The 19,870-nt window shown below is 38.3% G+C and overlaps 2 protein-coding genes across 2 annotated transcripts in view; one reads left to right on the plus strand and one right to left on the minus strand.

Moving 5' to 3' along the window:
• The window catches only part of LOC135973815 (uncharacterized), a 1,510,190-nt gene that overhangs the window by 556,179 nt on the left and 934,141 nt on the right, over window positions 1–19,870 (minus strand). The gene's annotated exons all lie outside the window — the stretch shown is intronic.
• Window positions 113–8,976, plus strand: RSL1D1 (ribosomal L1 domain containing 1). The gene is made up of 9 exons (XM_005314520.5): window positions 113–483; window positions 991–1,130; window positions 2,138–2,276; window positions 3,190–3,338; window positions 3,435–3,536; window positions 4,801–4,894; window positions 4,981–5,109; window positions 6,293–6,508; window positions 8,405–8,976. The coding sequence occupies exons 1-9, from the start codon at window positions 385–387 to the stop codon at window positions 8,753–8,755; spliced, it is 1,419 nt and encodes a 472-aa protein (XP_005314577.1). The 5' UTR covers window positions 113–384; the 3' UTR covers window positions 8,756–8,976.

Below are 19,870 nucleotides of genomic sequence, written 5' to 3' on the forward strand. Positions count from 1 at the left end.
CCCCCCATGCCCGCAGATCCCTCCCTCCCCTCAGAGCGATCTCCTCCCCCCATGCCCGCAGATCCCTCCCTCCCCTCAGAGCGATCTCCTCCCCCCATGCCCGCAGATCCCTCCCTCCCCTCAGAGCGATCTCCTCCCCCCGTGTGCCCGCAGATCCCTCCCTCCCCTTAGAGCGATCTCCTCCGTACCGCAGCTCCCTCCCACCCTCGGAGCGATCCCCCCCCCCCCCCAAGACCGCCCTCCCCCAGGGTCCGCAGCTCCCTCCCCTCCCCTTCCCTTCTCCGAGGAGCGCCAAGCCAAAGCGCAGCAAGAAAACTCAGTCAACCAACACACCGCCCGGAACTTGCGGTCGCTGTTTACGTCATCACGACGCGACATCTGCGCATGCGTGTGCGCAGGGACCGTGGCCCACACACACGTGTCGGTTTTCTGCGGGGACTCGGGAGCATGGCGGCGCCGGGCCAGAAGCTGGATCGCTCACAGGTACCGGCCGGTGCTCGGCCAAGCAGGGCTTGACTCGCGTGTCGCGGAGGCCCGAATCGCGCGGACTCGTGCCGTGATCCTGAGCCTTGTACGGCTGCTGGCGGGGCAGCTCCTCTGCCTCAGGCCTGAGCCCTCACCTGGCACTCCGCTTGGGCACTGGGGACGAGCGGGAGGTTGGGGTTCCGCGCTCGCCCGGCTTCGGCTGTGTTAGGGGTCGATGCATGGGATGGGGGAGGCGACAGGGCTTGGAACTACGTCCCTGGGGTAGAAGCAGTTCCGCAGTGACTTGTGCTATATCTAGGGGGAACATCAGTGCTGGCAAACCGAACACATTTTAACTGTAAAGCTGAATCTCCCTTCTGGTGAAGGGAGAGAGAAAAACTGGTCTGTCAGGCCGTACTACCATAGAGTGTGTGTCAGCCAATAACTCACTTTGATTCACACTAATAGGAAAACTCAGGCCTGGCCTTAACATTAATTTATCTTGCTGTTTCTCTACTCTTCCAGGTTAAAAAGGCAGTGCAGGCCTTGCTGGCATACACAAAGACCAAAGATAAAACAGATGAACTGCTTTTGAATGAGAATGAGAATGTATACTTAATGGTGACAGTATGGAAAATCCCACCACAAGAACAAGTTATCAAAATGTAAGAATTCTTACACGTCTGGTGTTCCTCAAAGGCTCTGATTTTCTGTATTCTATAATAAATACTTTTCATCTGCTGTGGCATGCAGTGGATTGAACTTATGTTCATTGCTTGTATCCCCATAAGACCACCATGTTTAAAAATATATATATATATTGGTTTCAAGAATTGTTAGTAGCATCAAAAGTTTGGAGCACTGACTGTGAGCATGTGTGGGAGTTTCCTTGATATATGAGTCAGATATATAAAGGATCAGATCTTTCATACCTTACTCACACTTGAAGTCATTTAGATTAGTTACATAAATAAAACATGATTGAGGCCTATAATCTCTGTATATAGTGCACCAATCCTCTTGGTTTCTGAGTAGTTGGTATCTGTTTTTAAGCATTCTTCTCAGTTCAGGAAATAACACTAAATGTTTTTTCAGTGCTATTAAAAATCGCTAAAAGATGTGAGACCCAAATTTTAATTTGAGCCACAGTGATGCTGCATGAGAAGTTATGGATCTATCTACTAATGGCCCCAATCCAGCAAAGACTTCAACATATGCTTATCTTTACCCTTTTTAAGTAGTCCTAATGAGGTATGTGGGATTAGTCAGTACTTAAGCATGTGAGGGTATGTCTACACTTAAAATGCTACAGCTGCAGTGCTTCAGTGTAGACACCATCTACGCCAATGAGAGGAATTCTCCCATCACTGTAGGTAATACACCTCCCTGAGAGGCAGTAGCTAGGTCAACGTAAGAATTTGTACATCAACCTAGTGCGGTCTATACCAGGGGTTAGGTTGGTATAGCTACGTCTCTCAGGCATATGTAGCTATACTGATCTAAAATTGTAGTATAGAACAGGCCTAAGTCACTGAAGGATTGGGGCCTAAGGTCTTTCTGAAGTACTCTCATAACTGTAGTGATTTTGAACTTCTCTGTAGGCCTAATTTTGGAAAGGGAGATTCGTATTCCATCTCTGAATGTTTCCACCCGTCTCACCTTCTTTTTATAGCCCACTTCCTCATGGTATTCGACCAGAAACATCTGAAGTTTGCCTCTTCACAAAAGATGAACCTGAATTATCTGGAGAACAGACCGAAAACTTGTACAAGAAACTGTTGATCCAGAATGGGATCACAAGTATCAGCCAGGTAAGGAAGACATTGGAATATGGTATGGGACAATAATGTCTTATCTTTCTCCTTAAAACTTCAAAAGAAGAAAAACAGGTGTGTGATTTCTAATGCAAAATGTTAACTTAATTCAGATGGTTCAAAACTTAGGACTTCTAATCAAATTACTCTAGCTTATCAAACTTTCAAAACTTCAAAATTTACCCAAAAGAGTAAAATTGTCATTGCTTTCAATATTATGCAAGCAAAATATATCAGAGCACGCTTATTAATTAATAGCTCCTTTTGCTTCATTTTTAACATGCCATTGGTTTACAATAATTTGAAAATAGTTTTTAAAGCATTTTTAGAAACCTTTTTTCAGTGTCTGCCAGTGTGGTTTCAACATTAACTGTCATATGACTTAAATCAGATAATCTTTCATAAATGGAAAATTGAATATTCCTTAACATGTTTATTTACTGGACAAAATTATATAGTGTTTGACATGTGAATTATTAAGCAGAGTTTATTTACACAAGCTTAAACAATTCACAGTTCTCCCATTCTCAGCTGTGTTGGCTCCTATGTCCTAATAGGAATTAAAAGCAGTCAAAATTTGTTTTTGAAATGAGTGGTTTTGGATTGATTATGTGTGACCATATGTAGTTCAGCTACCATTTGATGGTTATATATATATTTTTTATTGCTATCTAATATCTGTATTTTGATTTTTTTTTTAAAGGCTATTACCTGTTTTTTAAAAACTAAAAAAGCATGGTGCATTCTTCAGTTGGTATTTATACAAAAAATGTGTCACTGTTTTAAATAAAGTAGAGAAGACAACAGAATGCATTTTAATGTGGAAATCTTAATGGATTGGCAGTCATGCCACTCAGTTGTATATAATCATGCAAGGGAGTTTAATCCTAACATTACTTTCACATTACAGATCATCTCCTATAAAACTCTCAAAAAAGAATACAAACCATTTGAAGCAAAGCGTCGTCTCCTGAACAGATTTGACCTCTTCCTGGCCGATGACCGAATTAGAAGGCTTTTGCCCTCCCATATAGGGAAACACTTTTATCAAAGCAAAAAGTAAGTCTGTAGCTAATACATATTTATACCAGATTGTCCTGGGAAGCTGAACTGTTCTTAGTGAATTGTGTTTTTCTTTTCCTTTTTTGTTTTTAGGGCACCTTTATCTGTGAACCTGAAAGCCAAGAATCTAGCTAAGGAACTAAACAAACATATTCAGGGAACTATACTTCCAGTTACCAACAAGGGGTGTTGTTAGTAAGTATCGATTTTTGGCTTGTGCTTCACTTGAAGGACAGTATTGTGCTCCTAATAAGTAGGGTCAGGATACAATACTAAATTAATTTATTTACTTTCCCTCCAGTAGGGCTTTGAATAAAATGAGGTAAGGGTTCACCAAAATGCACAGTACTTGCAGTGGACTTTGGTTTGTACAGAGAGACTGGGGTTGTTGTTTTTTTAATAGAAACTTTGACAAGGAGTTTTCTTTTTGATCTCTTGACTGTAACTTAAAAAAAAAAATGAGATGACATCATAGCCCTAATCATCACAATGCATTAAACATTATTATTAATTTCCCATCCTGCTGAATTTTTATGTGGCCTAATAGATTGCATAGGGTTATTTACTACCATTAATAACAAATCAGTTTACTGGGACACTCTATTGTATGAAAGGTTTCAGAGTAGCAGCCGTGTTAGTCTGTATCCGCAAAAAGAAGAACAGGAGGACTTGTGGCACCTTAGAGACTAACAAATTTATTAGAGCATAAGCTTTCGTGGACTACAGCCCACTTCTTCGGATGCATCCGAAGAAGTGGGCTGTAGTCCACGAAAGCTTATGCTCTAATAAATTTGTTAGTCTCTAAGGTGCCACAAGTCCTCCTGTTCTTCTTTTTTCTATTGTATGAGAAGGTCTTGTTTCTGTAAATCAGTGATAACTGCCATATTAATACACAATCCTCTTTTCTGTATTTTAAATCTTTATTTTATGATGGGAATAACACTTAGCTATTCTAATGATGTACATAGGTAGCGTGAAGATTTATGGATAAAATTTTCAAAAGCTCCTAATGGTCTCTTGAACATAGATCCCATTGAAAGTCAACAGGTCTTAGGAAACTAAGTCACTTAGTTTTGAAAATGTTACCCTTATGACTTTTGAGAGACAACTCCTTGTTTTTACCAATTGAAGTATCTTTTTCTTAAGATTTCCCCACCTTTGTTTATTTTATATTTAAAGACTTCTATAACTTCTTTAGTAATGATTAGTTCCTGCTACAAATATAGGTATTCTTTAAAGATTTAATAGTATCTTGCAAAACAAATACTGAAAAGGCTAGTATAAAATAGTTACAATAGATCTTATTTCCCTGTGAAGTCCAGCATTCTTTTTTTAAAATTAAGATCATTGTGAATAGACAGTACTCATAGTCAATTTCTTGATATGCCTAAAAGCAAGTGGTTCAGTCAGAAGGTCTGTTTTACTGTAGGATAAACAGCACAACTCTCTGTTCTTTCAGTACAGCACGTGTAGGTCACACTGGAATGAAAGCTGATGAGTTATTAGAAAATGTTTCTGTTGCTGCTGAGGTGATTTCCAATAAGCTGCCAAAGGTACTATCACTTGGTTAAATTAGAATGTGAAGTGGACTTGATTTAAGCGTTTCTTTGTTTATATTTACTCTTCTTAATTATTGCAGAATTGGAAAAATATTAAAGTTCTTCACCTCAAAACACTCAAATCTGTTGCTCTCCCGATCTTCAATTCATATATCTGCAATTTAGATGAGCTTGACAAGCAGCCATCTCTCCATCAAAAGGGAGGACAGGTAAAAACTTCCTACTAACTTCTTTACAGAATAACTTTCCACAACTTATAGCACAAGGTGGTGCTATAACTGGTTATTTGAATAAAGTGTTTGTCATGTAAGTTTAACATATTGGCATTGGGAATATTTGCCAGACATCTAGGTGCAGTACACAGACAGCAGTACACGTAAGTGATGTTGAACTGTTCTTACCCAGCACTTGTTAGCATGACTGCATGCTTTTCAAACAGTACATGGTAATAGGAAACCACTGTTTCTACTTGAAGTAGTGGCAAATTGAAAACGTAATCCTATAGCGTTGCTAGTATCCTCCCTTAAACTGGTAGGGGATGGGATTCCCTCACTTTTTTTATATCCTTGTTTCTACCTTGAGATCTGGTCTTCTTCATGGACCAGTCAGGTTATGTGGCTTCAGTTATTTTTATAAGGAAAATACAAAAAATGAAAATAAATACTTAATCGTATTAATTAAATTCATGCACAGCTCAGGAGGATGCATCGATTACTCATCAGCTGAACTATGACTTCAATATTGTTTGGGTAATAGACTCTAAAAAGTTTGGGTTATTTTTTTTTTTTTTTGTCTTATTTGGATGTTGTTTCATCAGTTTAATCCACTTGAAGAATGTCAGGTATTTCTTTGCATTGAATTCTGCAATTGATTTCCCCGTACTTAAAATAGTTGATTTTTTGCTTAATTGCTCACAGCTCTACACTTTGAACTTGTCAATTTTGATGTCAGCATAACTTCTATACAGGGAGGAGGAAGAATTTTTTAAAACGTTGATATATAATAATAATCCACTAAACCATGTAATTTATCAATATTAATACAATATGTATTAGTCAATGTATGTCATTCATACAGGATTACTATACCTTTAGCAAGTTCTGTAAAAGTAAAACTCAGCATTGTTTCCTCCTTGTCTGTTGCCAAATCTGACCTGCTGCATAGCAAGATGCATGATAACATTGCTTAGAAAATTGCTGTTACCGAAGAATTGTAATTAGTGTTAGTTTAGAAGTTAACACTCTTTCAAGATCTTCAGTTTCAGAAATTCTACAATAGTGGACTTTTCATTCTTGCCTTTGTAGTAAAATAGAGCAATATATTTGTAATAATGTTTCAGACTGGGGTGGAGGGGTGATGTGTAACTGAAGATGTTTTGATTCTTCCTATAAGAAAAAGAAAGGGAAAAAAAGGAAACAGAAGGCAGTCACAGAACAGACTTCACCTAAAGCCAAAGTGACAGCTGAAAAGAAGAAGAATGCCAAAAACCTTGAGATGGAACAGAAGAGAAAAGCAGAAACCTTGGCAGTCACAGAACCAGATGAGGATGATGGAGAAATTCCGCAACTTGTTCCTATTCAAACAGAAGCCAGTATAGCTGGGCAGGAGGTAATTCTATTTAACAAGAAGTTTGTGAAATCTAGAGTTTAGCTTTAACTGAATGAAGATTTTTAATGTGGATGAAATATACCTTTAGAAAGGAAAAGGCTTGAGACAGGCTAATGGAAACAGCGAGCAAGTTAAATCATTGGTATGTCTAACCTAATGCTTGCAGGGCAGTGTGTTTTAATATACTTGGAGTGCAACATGTATTCCTGGGGACATCACAAGAGCAAAACTCTTGGGAGTTTTTACAAGCCTGACTAGCACAAATAATAGGTTCTCTCTTAGATAAAACAATAGCTTCTGGAGTGAAATTTTATCTACTGTTTGCACTCCAGATGTCCAAAATCTTAATTAGATTGGTCAACTCATTTTCCACATGTCTGCTATTTGGAAAGATGAAAACTATGCACTCTGTAAATGGATATTCTGCGCATATATGTGTCTTATGTACCATTTCATCAAACTGTTTGACATCAGTATGTTGGTAATGGACTGGTTGCCATAGATAATCATAGCTATCTGGTAGCAATTCATTCCCTTACTCTGACTTTTGAAATAGAACAGCTTTGAAGCAAGTTCTGAATCAAATAAATCTCTTGAAATGTGCCTCCTTTTGCCTGACCTGCTGCATAGCAAGATGCATGATAACATTGCTTAGAAAATTGCTGTTACCGAAGAATTGTAATTAGTGGAGGTCACTATTTAGGGGAGAAGTAACGTCAAATCTTTTGTGGACTAATACATATAATTTACACTTCTGATAGCAACAAAATAGGAAAGCCAAAGGCTATTAAAAATTGAAAGCCTTGGTGCACTCTTCATACTGATCAAGTCATTACTGGGAATGGAAATACTAAGGATCATATACCGTATATACTCATTCATAAGCCGAATATTTTTGGTAAAAAAAGTGACACATCAAAGAGCAGGGGTCGGCTTATAAACAGGTCTACACCAAAATTTGATGATTTTAAACTCTATGGAATCATTGAATTGAATATCTAATACGGGGATCGGCAACCTTTGGCACGCGGCCCGCACCGCTTCCCACCGCCCCCATTGGCCTGGAGCGGCGAACCGGGGCCAGTGGGAGCCACGATTGGCCAAACCTGTGGACGTGGCAGGTAAACAGACCGTCGCGGGCCGCATGCCAAAGGTTGCCGATCCCTGATCTAATACATTGTAGTTTTGTTTACTGGGAGCAGCTCCCATTGGCTGGGAACAGCGAACCATGGCCACAGGGAGCTGAGGGGCTACATGCCTGCCGACGCTCCAAGTAAACAAAACATCCCAATCTGCCAGCGACTTACCGTGATGGGCAGGAAGCCAAAATTTTCCAACCCCTGAAATATAGGGTCGGCTTATGAAAGGGTCATACAGTTTTCGCTATTTTTTCCCTATCCATTTTGGGGTGTTGGCTTATAAACGAATGGGCTAATGAACGATCAAGCTAACTTTGGAGGATATTGGTATTCACATCTCTAACCATGCTCAGTTTGCAGACATTTCTAGCAAGTCTGTGTTAAATATCCAATGGAGAGAAAATGAATGAACATAAGTTACAAAGTTGTTCTAAAATGAAAAATAGTCATCTTGGATTTTTTATTTAAAGCACAACCTTTCAACTACTAGTATGTTCTCCTTAAGTCTGTTCCTTTTCTGTACCGTATCAGTGAAAATATTTTTTTTCTTGGACCCTTTCATGGTTGAGTTGGTTTGTATCAACCCTTGCACAGCTTACCTGAAATATGACCAATTGAGTTAGGGCAGAGAATATTCTATTCGGTGGATGGCACTGATCTTTAGTACTAATGTTTTTATCAATCTTGTCTTGCGAAACAATTACGATGTGTCCTTTGTTGTAAGTTGACACTTTTTTCCCCCGTGTCTTACATACAGAAAACTGAACCAAATCAGACTCCAGGAAAAGGTGTAAACATGAGCAGAAAACCTGAGACACCACTTGGTAAGAGAAAGATGACATCGTTGGCTCCGGAGACTCCAAAAACAAAACTGAAATTGGCTGAAAATGAGGAAGATTTGCCAATACCAGCTCAACAGAAACAACCCAAGAAGCCCAGGAGCCCAAAGGAAGTAGTAAAGGAGAAAGAGCTGAAAAAGACTCCCAAAAAACCAGCAGCAAAATCCTTTGACACACCTCATGGGGGCAAGCTTGTAAAATCAGCCAAGAAAGCTCTCAAAACACCAAAACAGATGCCCAAGAAAATGAAAGTCCCACAATCAGCCTGAACTCTGTCAGTTATATTATTGCTTTATCCTATAAAGTGAACTGATTAAATTTATTTGCTTTGCTTAAAAAAAAAAATCACTGTAAATTAGAGAAAACACTTGATTAAAAGAGAGCCTGAGCATAGGGAGCTGTCTTCACCAAGGTTTGTAATTGCCCATCAGTGTTTCCTACCAGTAGCAGTGGAGCTATGAGACATGTAAATAAACCTTTTTCTAACTTGGTTGTTTCTACATTTCTTTCTGTCAACCCCCAGGCTGTATTATTTCCTTTACCTATACTAAAAAATACACTTCAGTGCTTTATTTAGCTAAATGGATGCTCCAAACAAGAGTGGTTTCCTTTTAACAACACAGAAGGGAGAGAAGAAAGAGGATAGTAAAGATGAGGGAAATACAGTTTTTGTTGATGTTCTCAGCATCGAGGGAGGCTGGTCAATGATAAACATGCTGTGGGTTGGCCACAAAGCTGTTGCTGTGGATACTAGCTCACCTCTGGGACAACGTCTGCTTGATCTGGTCAGATCCCTCTCCTTTACTGGTCCTTCTCAGCTGAGCAGAGCTGGATGGGCAGTCTCAGCTTGCTGTGCTCGTGCTTGGCAGTACAGTTGATTTCAGGATCAGGTGAAAAGCAGAGAAAGAACAGGAGGAAGATTGCAGGGGATGGAAAGGAACATATGGGATTGGGATAAGAGGAGAAGACAGAGCAGCATCTCATGTCAAGCTGGGGTTCTCTCTGGCATAGCAGTGATGGTCAAACATCCCCAGTGCGTTATCAGGGACTAGTGTCCTTGCTGAGGTGATGGTAAAAAGTTGTTTTTCTCCCACAGAGTGTTTTCTAAGGGCTCTAAAAAAGCAGTGGGTGGAATCCTCTTGTTATTTTGCCCACCAAAAGGCATAATTTCCATAACGTGTATTTTGGTCCATTGCTTTTCTGTCCTTATTTACCAGTCATAATTTTAACACAGTCCTTGAGTGGTATCAGTAAATCCTTTCTGTTTGAATTAATTCAGTCTTTATCTCACATTTTTTCTTTTATAATTGTCAGTTGAGTTCAATATTAAGGTAAATTTGTAGGCCCCACTATTACAACAATCCTCATCCTTGACCTGTCAGCTGCTTTCTAAGTCATCATCCATGTTCTTGAAATCATGTTCTCCCTTAGCTTCAATGTCACTGTTGTTTCTTGGTTTTCCTATCTCTCTAACTGCTATTTCAGCATGTTCTGGAGGATCCTCCAATGTTTTGTGGGAGTTCAAGGGGGCTCTGTCTTTGGTTCCCTTCTCTTATCTCTCTACACCTTATCTCTGGGTAATCTCATCCGCAAACATAAATTCAACCACTATCTCTATGTGGATGACTTTCAGATCTCACTCGCTACTGTCTCCTGTGCAAACTAAAATTTCACCTGGTCTCTGACATTTCCTTATGGATGTCTAGCCATCAGCTCAAGCTCAACATGGATAAAACAGAGCTTTTAATCTCCCTCCAACCCATTTCCTCCCCCGCTGCCACCTTTCTTGATCCTCGTGGATAACAGCACCATACTGCCTCCCAGGCCAGCAACCTGGGTGTCATCTTTGACTCAGAACCATTTTAAGGTTCTTACATCCAAGCCCCGTCTAAATCTTGCTGATTCTTTCTGCATAACATTGCTAAAATACAGCCTTTCCTGTCCATCAATGCATTTAAAACTCTCATCCAAGTTCTTATATCATGTCTTGATTACTGCAACATCCTTTTCTTTGGCCTTGACAAATGCAATCTTGGCCTCCTCCTCACAATGCTGCTGCAAAGATCATTTTCCTAGCCTGGCACTTTGACCATGTAATCCCTTTCTTTGAAGCTGTCTGCTGTCTTTGCATATACCATATCAAATATAAGCTATTTCTCCTCATTTTCAAGGTCCTTCAGGTAATAGCTGTGATATAGCTGTTTGTAAAAGGAAAGATTAAAGCTCTGAAACTAAACAGTGATCAAGGAAAATATGTCAACCTTTCAATAGCAGGCCTGTTTCTAATCTGTGAAACAACTAGGGCTGTTGATTAATCACAGTGAACTCAAATTAATTGCGATTTTAAGAAATTAATCATTAATCGCACTGCTAAACAATATAATACCAATTGAAATTTATTAAATATTTTGGATATTTTTCTACATTTTCAAATATATTCATTTCTATTACAAAACAAAATACAAGGTAGACAGTGCTCACTATATATTATTTTGATTACAAATATTTGCATTGTAAACATTATAAACAAATAGTATTTTTCAATTCACTTCATACAAGTACTGTAGTGCAATCTCTGTATCGTGAAAGTGTAACTTACAAATACATAACTGCAAAACAATGTAAAACTTTCGAGCCTGCAAGTCACTCAGTCCTACTTCTTGTTCAGCCAATCACTAAGACAAACAAGTTTGTTTATATTTACAGGAGATACTGCTGCCTGCTTCTTATTTACAATGCCACCTGAAACTGAGAACAGGCGTTGCAAGGTATTTATGTGCCAGATATGCTAAACATTCATATGCCCTTTCATGCTTTGGCCACATTCCAGTGAAAATGCTTCCATGCTGAAGACGCTCATTAAAAAAAGAATGTTAATTAAATTTGTGACTGAACTCCTTGGAGGAGAATTGTATGTCTCCTGTTGTGTTGTACCCGCATTCTGCCATATATTTTTTGTTCTAGCAGTCTAGATGACCCAGCACATGTTCATTTAAGAACAATTTCACAGAAGATTTGACAAAACGCAAAGAAGGTACCACTGTGAGATTTCTAAAAATAGCTACAGCACTCAACCCCAGGTTTAAGAATCTGAAGTGCCATCCAAAATCTGAGAGAGACAAGGTGTGGGGCATGCTTTCTGAAGTCTTAAGAGAGCAACACTCAGATGCGGAAATCTACAGAACCTGAACCACCAAAAAAGAAAATCAGCTCCTGGTGGCATCTGACTCTGATGATGAAAATGAACATGCATTGCTCTGCTCTCCTTTGGATTGTTATCAAGCAGAAGCCATCATCAGCATAGAGGCATGTCTTCTGGAATGGTGGTTGAAGCATGAAGGGACAATAAATCTTTAGCGCATCTGGCACGTAAATATCTTACGATGCCGGCTCCAACAGTGCCATCTGAATGTCTGTTCTCATATTCAGCTGACATAAACAAGAAGCAGTCAGCATTATCTCCTGCAAATTGTAACCAAACTCGTTTGTCTGAGCAATTGGCTGAACAAGAAATAGGACTGAGTGGACTTGTAGACTCAAAAGTTTTACATTGTTTTATTTTTGAATGCAGTTATTTTTTGTACATAATTCTACAGTTGTAAGTTCAACCTTCATGACAAAGAGACTGCCACACAGTACGTGTAGGAGTAAATTGAAAAATACTATTTGTTTTTTACAGTGCAAATATTTGTAATAAAAAATAAATATAAAGTGAGCACTGTATACTTTGTATTCTGTGTTGTAATTGAAATCAATATATTTGTAAATGTAGAAAACACCCAAAAAGATTTAAATAAATGGTATTTTTTTATTAACAGCATGATTAATTGCTTGACAGCCCTAGAAGCAACATAGTACAGAATGGTTTATCTATCTATCTATATAAAATCAATCTTTTGGCTTCTTTCTCCTCCTATTCAACTACTCTTCATAACCAATTTTTCAAGGAGAGTGACAAGTAAAATCTCCACAGGAAATGAAGGATGTTTATCAACTATTAAGCTAAAAAACCAGAACCCAATCCTATGAACTACAGAATAGATGTAACCCTCTGCTTATTCTAATACCTCTGTCTACTATTTTCATTTGCTAAAGTGATTTCAGGTTAAAGGTAGAAAGGGTGCTAGTAATACACAATCTTTTAGGTTTCTTAGCAAGTGTACTTTCACCTACTAGTGAGATGTTCAGCAATTACAATTCTCAGCCTAAATAATAATACCTACCTATTACATAGTACCTTACAAAGGAGGTAAGCCTCATTATCCCCATTTTACAGATGGAAAAACTGAAGCACAGGGGGAATGAAGTGACTTGTACAAGGCCACCCAGCAGGCCACTAACTAGACCAAGAATAGAATCCAGATGTCCTGCATCCTGGGCCGATCTTCAATCTGCTAAGTCATCCTGCCTCTCTGCAAATGAAAACAAAATTATTTGATCCTCTGGATGAAGAAAACCTATAGGCCAAAATTAATATATAACCACCCTTTTATGAAAGCAACAATAGAAACCTGGGATAATTTATTCAGAAAGCTAAGCCCATACCCATCATCTGAAGTGCTTATGTCATATAGTTTTGACAGGACAATTAATAAACAGGGTTACACATCTAAATGTAAGAAAAACAGGGGTAGTCTTTGCACATTAGGTCGCAGCTCCCAAGGGGGTTTCTGTGATCTAACCCGTCACACATAGTATACACAATCATAAATTAGCCCGTGAAAGTCCCTAAAGCTCTATTGACGAGACCTACCTGCTACCTTCCTCAACTTTGTAGTATTGATCACATATGGTGGTTGATGGTTTTCTATTCTTTGAGTTCCTTTTCTGTCTTGTCAGTTGGTAGCATCCAAACAAACAGTTTATGCCCTCTGATAATGGGCTACAATGGAAGCTGCCAGTGGTTTTGCAGTTCATGAGTTCACCACAGCAGCTTTCTAAGGAGGCAAGGGCTGGAAGATATACCTATTGTTAGCAGCAATGGAGACCTAGTAAGCCCTATTGCTGCATATGTTACCCTCTCATCTATTTAGTAGGTATATGAGGAGTCTTCACATTTCACATAGTATCAAACCCCATTTAAAGAAAACTCACTCGTGCCTAAAATAAGGACACTACAGTTTGTACTCATAACACATTGATGACGTGCAATGAAGGAGCTGTGAGTGAGGGACCTATGGCTGAAAAGGTAGCATTAGTGGCTGTTCTGAATTCAACTTTAATCCTAGCTTCCCTGCATTGTCAGTATCTTTTTCCCTCAGAGGTGTGGTCTGATATTCAGGTATGCGGACAGAAACTTATCAGTATGTTATAGCAGCAGCCTCAGAATATTTGTGTCAGTTTTAATGTAATATTTTCCAAAGTACACAGATAATTTGAAAAAAAAACAGACCATTCTTTTTTGAAAGCTGATCACATTCTATACTTGCTGTAAGTGGAAAGAAATAACCATCTAATTCAGTTTTTAAGTCTCTTTGCATAGACACACTGAACGGTTTAATACTTTGCAATCCTTCAGTGCTTTCTGAGACTCTCAAAGCCTTTTCCAACTATTAGAAAATTAAGCCTGTTTCTTCCTTGTTACCAATTTCCTGTAACCCATGAACTGCAAAACCACTGGCAGCTTCCATTGTAGCCCATTATCAGAGGGCATAATCTGCTCTATTAATTCCAAATATGATAATTGCACCTTAGTCCTCTCTAAATAACTCCCCTTAATCCCATGTTAACTAATTATGGCTAATCCACCTCAGACCCTGCCTCTGACAGAATATTATCCTCAGCCTTGAAAAGATAGGGACTCCTATCACATTCTAGCCCAGAACTGATAAGACTTTTAGCAGGGCCCTGCGTATTGTGTGATTCTGAGGCCATGAAATTTGCTGCAGAATTATTCACCATTTTGCTGCACAATTATTCTCTAGACTCTGATCTTTAATTTAAAATAAAAATGTTTGAAGTTCTGATGTTACAGAGAAAACCTCAAACATTAGCTGAGTGTCATCAGTCTATGTTAGGGTACCATCCGGCTGGCATTTGACCGGCCTGGCCATTATTTTTATGGATTGGCCAGTTGCCAGAAAAAAGTAATCTGCCAGTTTTTTTTCCACATGGGTCTAACATTTTGCATTATTATCACAATATACTTGGATACCTAACGTTAAACGTTTCTGTGTCCAACTAAAGTTGCTGCAGTGTTCTCACTTGCGCAGTTTAAGTAAAAAAATGTTATCAATCTTATCTATATATGTTATCTCTCTAGATACTATAAGTGACTGTTGAAGAGGGGGGTGCAGAGTTGCCTTGTGGTTGGGGTTGCTGTGGGCTTGCCTTGTGTGTGTGTGTAGGGAGGGGGGTTTGCTGGGTTTTTTGCATTTCAAAGTTGGTAACCCTAGTCTACATCTGCAGAGAACCTTAATCAATAGCTCTGAGAGGTGCAACTTGCCCCATTCATCTCATGCAAGGGTCTGTGTACTCCCCAGTTTACATAATTTGATATTTTCCCAATATAAATATGATGGATTTTAGAATTCCTGTCATGAAATTAACCATTTTGCTGCAGCCAGGCACATGAAATTTATTCTCCCCCTGCCCTGCAGAGATTGCATGAAGCTGTGGTTTATTCTGCAGCTTTCTACCCAGGGAAGAATTAACTAAATTACAGTGTGTGATCCCTGCTCTGTTCCATGGAGCTAAGCAACAGAAAGTTGAGGAGCAAGAACTGGACTCCAGCCTGTAGACACGGAGCAGGGGAGACAGGAGTGTAGGCAGCCTGGAGAACAGTGCAGTGGAGGCCTAGGGGCCCAGGGAGATGAACTGTTGAAGCCAACTAAAACTTCAAACAACATGATGGGAGCCAATGCCTGGGAAATACAGCCAGGTTTCATGGAGAGCATAAGAAAAAGCCATCCCCCAAAATAATCATCAACCAATTTCTTGTCAGTTAATATTTTTAATGATGAACCACAGTTCTGTGTGAATGTGTATTGACTCTTGACTATCTGTGGGTGTGGGGGGGAAATAGGAACAAAGAACATTTCATGGTGAAAGAATAAGCTAATGCTGCCATAGAATTTAGGGACTGCTGCAGCAGAACTTGGTCTCTTTATGCTGCAAAGCACATGAGGTCCTGGCTATTAGACAAACCATGCTGATTTGAATTTTCCATTGTTACTGTAGGTAGGGGAGCTCCTTTAATTAGTCTTGTAACTCAGGATTGTTTAGAATAGAAAACCTGTGGGGCGTTAATTACATTTAATTTACATTTAATTACCATACATTTTCATTTAGAAGCCATTCACAATTAATAAGCACCTTGTTTAGTAGCAGCAACTGAATAGTAAAAGTTGCAGGGAGCAACTGATTTATATTGAATATAAGTCACAGCTTCTAAACAAAATATATATGCCCCCAAGGACAGTGTTGGATGATTAAGGGAGTTTAATTTCTTTTTGTTTATTCAGAGGTTTCTCAAGAAAGACAATTCTTATTAGCAATGTTTTCTTGCCTCCTCAGGAGGTCTTGGCAAACCTGTCACTCTGCTAATCACCAAAGAAGAAATAGGAAAAAACGTACCTTCCTTAAAAATAACTTAAAGGCTTAACTGTGCCTATTGATGAAACATCAAGCAATTAAAAGAGAGACCTGTATATTCTCCCAAGTGTGAAACATTCAGTTGGTATCACGTTACCAATTCCAGGAGAGCAAATCTAATGATCAAGCCATGTCTTCACCTGCTGTATGTAACTGCTGATGAAACAGAGAAGAGGTTTTTTTTGTATGCTCTCTATTAATGGTCGATTAGATAGAAAACACCTCCCCCAGGGCAGACTCCTCACTCTGAAAGGCACACCAGTGGGCATTAACGTCTGTCTTAAATCAACAGCTACTGCGCAATGGCCATTTCAGAGCTGAATAAGGAAATTTCTGTGAATTAATATCTCTAGTGAGACTGTAAAATACATCAGGTATGTTCAGTTTGAAAGTATCTATACATGTTTAGAAAACAAAAATTTTCTTTCCCTTAATGCTTGTTTTATTTTAAGAGGTGTTTTTGAAAAAAGCCTGTTAAACTGTATTTTTTTTATATTCTGTTTGCTAACTGAGTATTTGTAGTCTCTTACTCTTATATCTTCCTTCCAAAAAAAAAGTGTGTCTCTTTGTCCTAGTTCTGAGATGCAAGTAAACTGGTATTAATATTAGAAGACTACATTACCATTGAATTTATCATCAAGATTGAACTAGATTTCAAATGACTTACGCCACTGGTTTTTGAAGTTACATTTTTGGCACAAAGCAACACTTACTTTAGGAAGGTGTTTTTTTTCCTTATAAGTACTTGGTTTTTCTTTTTGGCAATAAAAGTGTAATTTTACGTCTATTACTTAAATAATTGTTTGTAGACTGGAAGTACCTCTTAAACGTAATGTCAAAATGTCCTAAAGCCTTCTAAGAGTATTATTGCTGCTCAACTTAAATATTGCAGGGTCTCTTTTGGAAATGTATCTATTTATTTGGGTAAACTACTTCAAAGAGACTTGACAGTGTGAACATTTCTAAATATGAATATTCTACATATGAATTTACAATACTTGTCATATATATGGTGCTAGTGTGAGAAAGCATAGATATTTTTGAAGTGCCCCCCGATGTTCCTATGTTGCCAATTAATAAAATAAAACCCGGAACTTGTTTGCTGTTAAATAAATAGCAGATGCTTTAAGACTGTTAATTTTCTTAACACTTAAACACTTAATCCAAATCAACCTGCTGTAGTGAGATTTATCACTTATTTGAAAGCTTTATTGTAAACTGATGCTATCAAAATGTAATTTCTCTCTCTCTCTCTCTCTCTCTCTCTCTCTCTCTGCTAGGATACATTACAGTCTTTTTATTTGGAACTGATTTTACATTGAGGATAATGTCTACTATACTTGTACAAGTTTTTTCTAACCTCTCTGCCTCAGTTTTTCCATATCTATTTAAACTGAAGTTATAGTTATCTACCTCTCAGGAGTAAAACACTGCAAAAAAATAGAAATGTGTCAAAAGACCACTACAAAATTATTATAGATTTGCATCAACAGTGAAACAAATCCAGGGCCAATTTCTGCACTAGTTTACAACTCTTGTTGCAACTCTAACATCTAAGGTCCTTTCTCTTTAAATAAAACTCTCTTAAAATCCATTCCAGCGGTACAGACAATTTTAAAAAGAGCTTCAAATCCCTATAACTCAGATTCATAAGGCTGTGTTACCTTTATTAAGCTATCTAGTGGATATCACCTGGCACACTTTGATATTGATTTAAAGTATTGTATAAGAAAATGCTTTCAAAATAATAGTACCTAAAATTGTTGTGACCATGAGCTACTTGCTTAATCTCACTGCATCTTAATTTCACTGTGAATAAAATGAGGTGTGCACTTAGCCTTCATAGAGCACTTTGTGATTACCAAGAAATGTTAAAACAAACCACGCATTGGCTTTTGGATTTGTGGTCCTGCAAACAATGCTGAAAGAATTGAAAATATAGCAGATCAACATTCTGAACATAGCTTGCACAAGTAAGATATGGGGTGAAATCCTGGCCCCACTGAAGTCAATGGGAACTTTGACATGGAATTCAATGGAGTTAGAATTTCACCTCTGATCTGTAGTGAGGTCAGAGATATTTGACAGAAGCAGAATCTGAGTTCATCGTTCTTTCTCCTGTTACATGGGGTCATTTCACAAAGATCTTGGGGAGGGTAAGGGATGCAGCTCTTTGAAGAACTTCAAGTGCTTGTGAAGTGATCAACTTTGGCAAGAGAAACAGAATCATGAAACTGGATCCTAACCGATATAATAAAAATTCTATTTTTTTATTATAGTAGCACTTAGAAGATCTAATAGTATCAATACCCATTGGACTAGGGGCTTAAATGTTGAGGATAAGTGTAATTTTAATGCTCTGCAGATACTTTGTGTCTAAGATCGCAAATTGATTTGCATCTATTACAATGCATTTTAGTTCAACAAACATTTTCTGAATCATAAAAACATTAGTACTACTTCAGTAGTGCAGCATTATGAAGAATACTCATCTCTTACTATAAAAGGGCATCTTGCTTTCCTATAGTTTTTCATAATGGTTAATGGACTGTTAATGGTGCAAAACTTATGAGACCATAGCCTTTTATATTGTTTCCAACTGCATATTTACCCATCTGTCAATGAAGTGCACAGAACCATATTCTTCCATAGTAACCTACAGAGACCATTGTATTCCTGTGTGCACCTGAAAGGACCAGAACACAAATATACTGATTAATTCCTAGAGGGCTTTTGTATTACCTAGGGAAGATAAAGCAAAGATTTAATTGAGTCCTATCAAATAAAAAAAAATCTCTGAAAGTAAATACAACTTGTCAACATTTAAACTGTTTTCACAGCTAGTTATTAGATCTTATGACTCTGAGGGTGTGTTTTGGTGCTTATAGTCAGAAATGTCATGGAGACAAATCCGTCATTTTAATCAATTTTTCCAGCAAAGCCAAATTGATTTCTTTCATGTCAGTTCCTGTAGCACCTGTTGCAGTACATCTGGCCTCCCCCAATTTGGCTTTTCAGCCTGTAAATGCTCATATTTCTGACCTGAGCAAAACTGGTGCAGTTTTTCTGGAAGGGCTGTATGCTGTCCTAAGAACTCCTACTGATGTCAGTATATGGTCCTAAACTTTGGTTGTTCTCAACAGCCATTTTTTATCCAAATGGAATGGAGAACATGGAATTTATTCAGATAATGTGGTGTCACTCACGTAGTGATCATTAAGGGACATGTACTACATTCAAGAATTTGGATAATATTTGGCACAATTTGACTTTCCTCTGTGTATATTCAGTTACACTCACCTCCTCCAACCCCCTTCATAAAAGGTATGTCATTCACCCCATAAGGTACAGAATATTTTTTAAAGAGGAAAATGTGACTCTACAATCAAATCAGTAGTTGTTGCACCTGGAGCTACTTTAAAGTTCAAAAATGCAAGGAAATCTGTGGAGTGGGTGGACCCACATACACTGGCTTTCAGTCTTGTGACTTAACCACAGATATTTTACTGTAGATTCTTAATTGGAATTTGCTGTTGCTTTTGAAACAGAACCATCACATTTGCAAATTTTTTTTTTTTTTTTTTTTTTTTTTAGGTGATTCAACTCTTCTTTTCTTTTCAGAAAAACATCCTGTGGTATAATGTCTGCAATAAAACCACTCCCCAATGAAGAAGTGGTTTTACCTGTTGCTAATTCTCCAGCTTCAGTGAGAGTAATGACAAGCGAACCCAGTTTTTTGGTCAGAGATAAAAGTCCATGGACTTATTATAACAAGCCCATTACACTCATTG

This window comes from Chrysemys picta, chromosome 10 (genome assembly GCF_011386835.1).
Source record: "Chrysemys picta bellii isolate R12L10 chromosome 10, ASM1138683v2, whole genome shotgun sequence".
NCBI lineage: Eukaryota > Metazoa > Chordata > Testudines > Emydidae > Chrysemys > Chrysemys picta.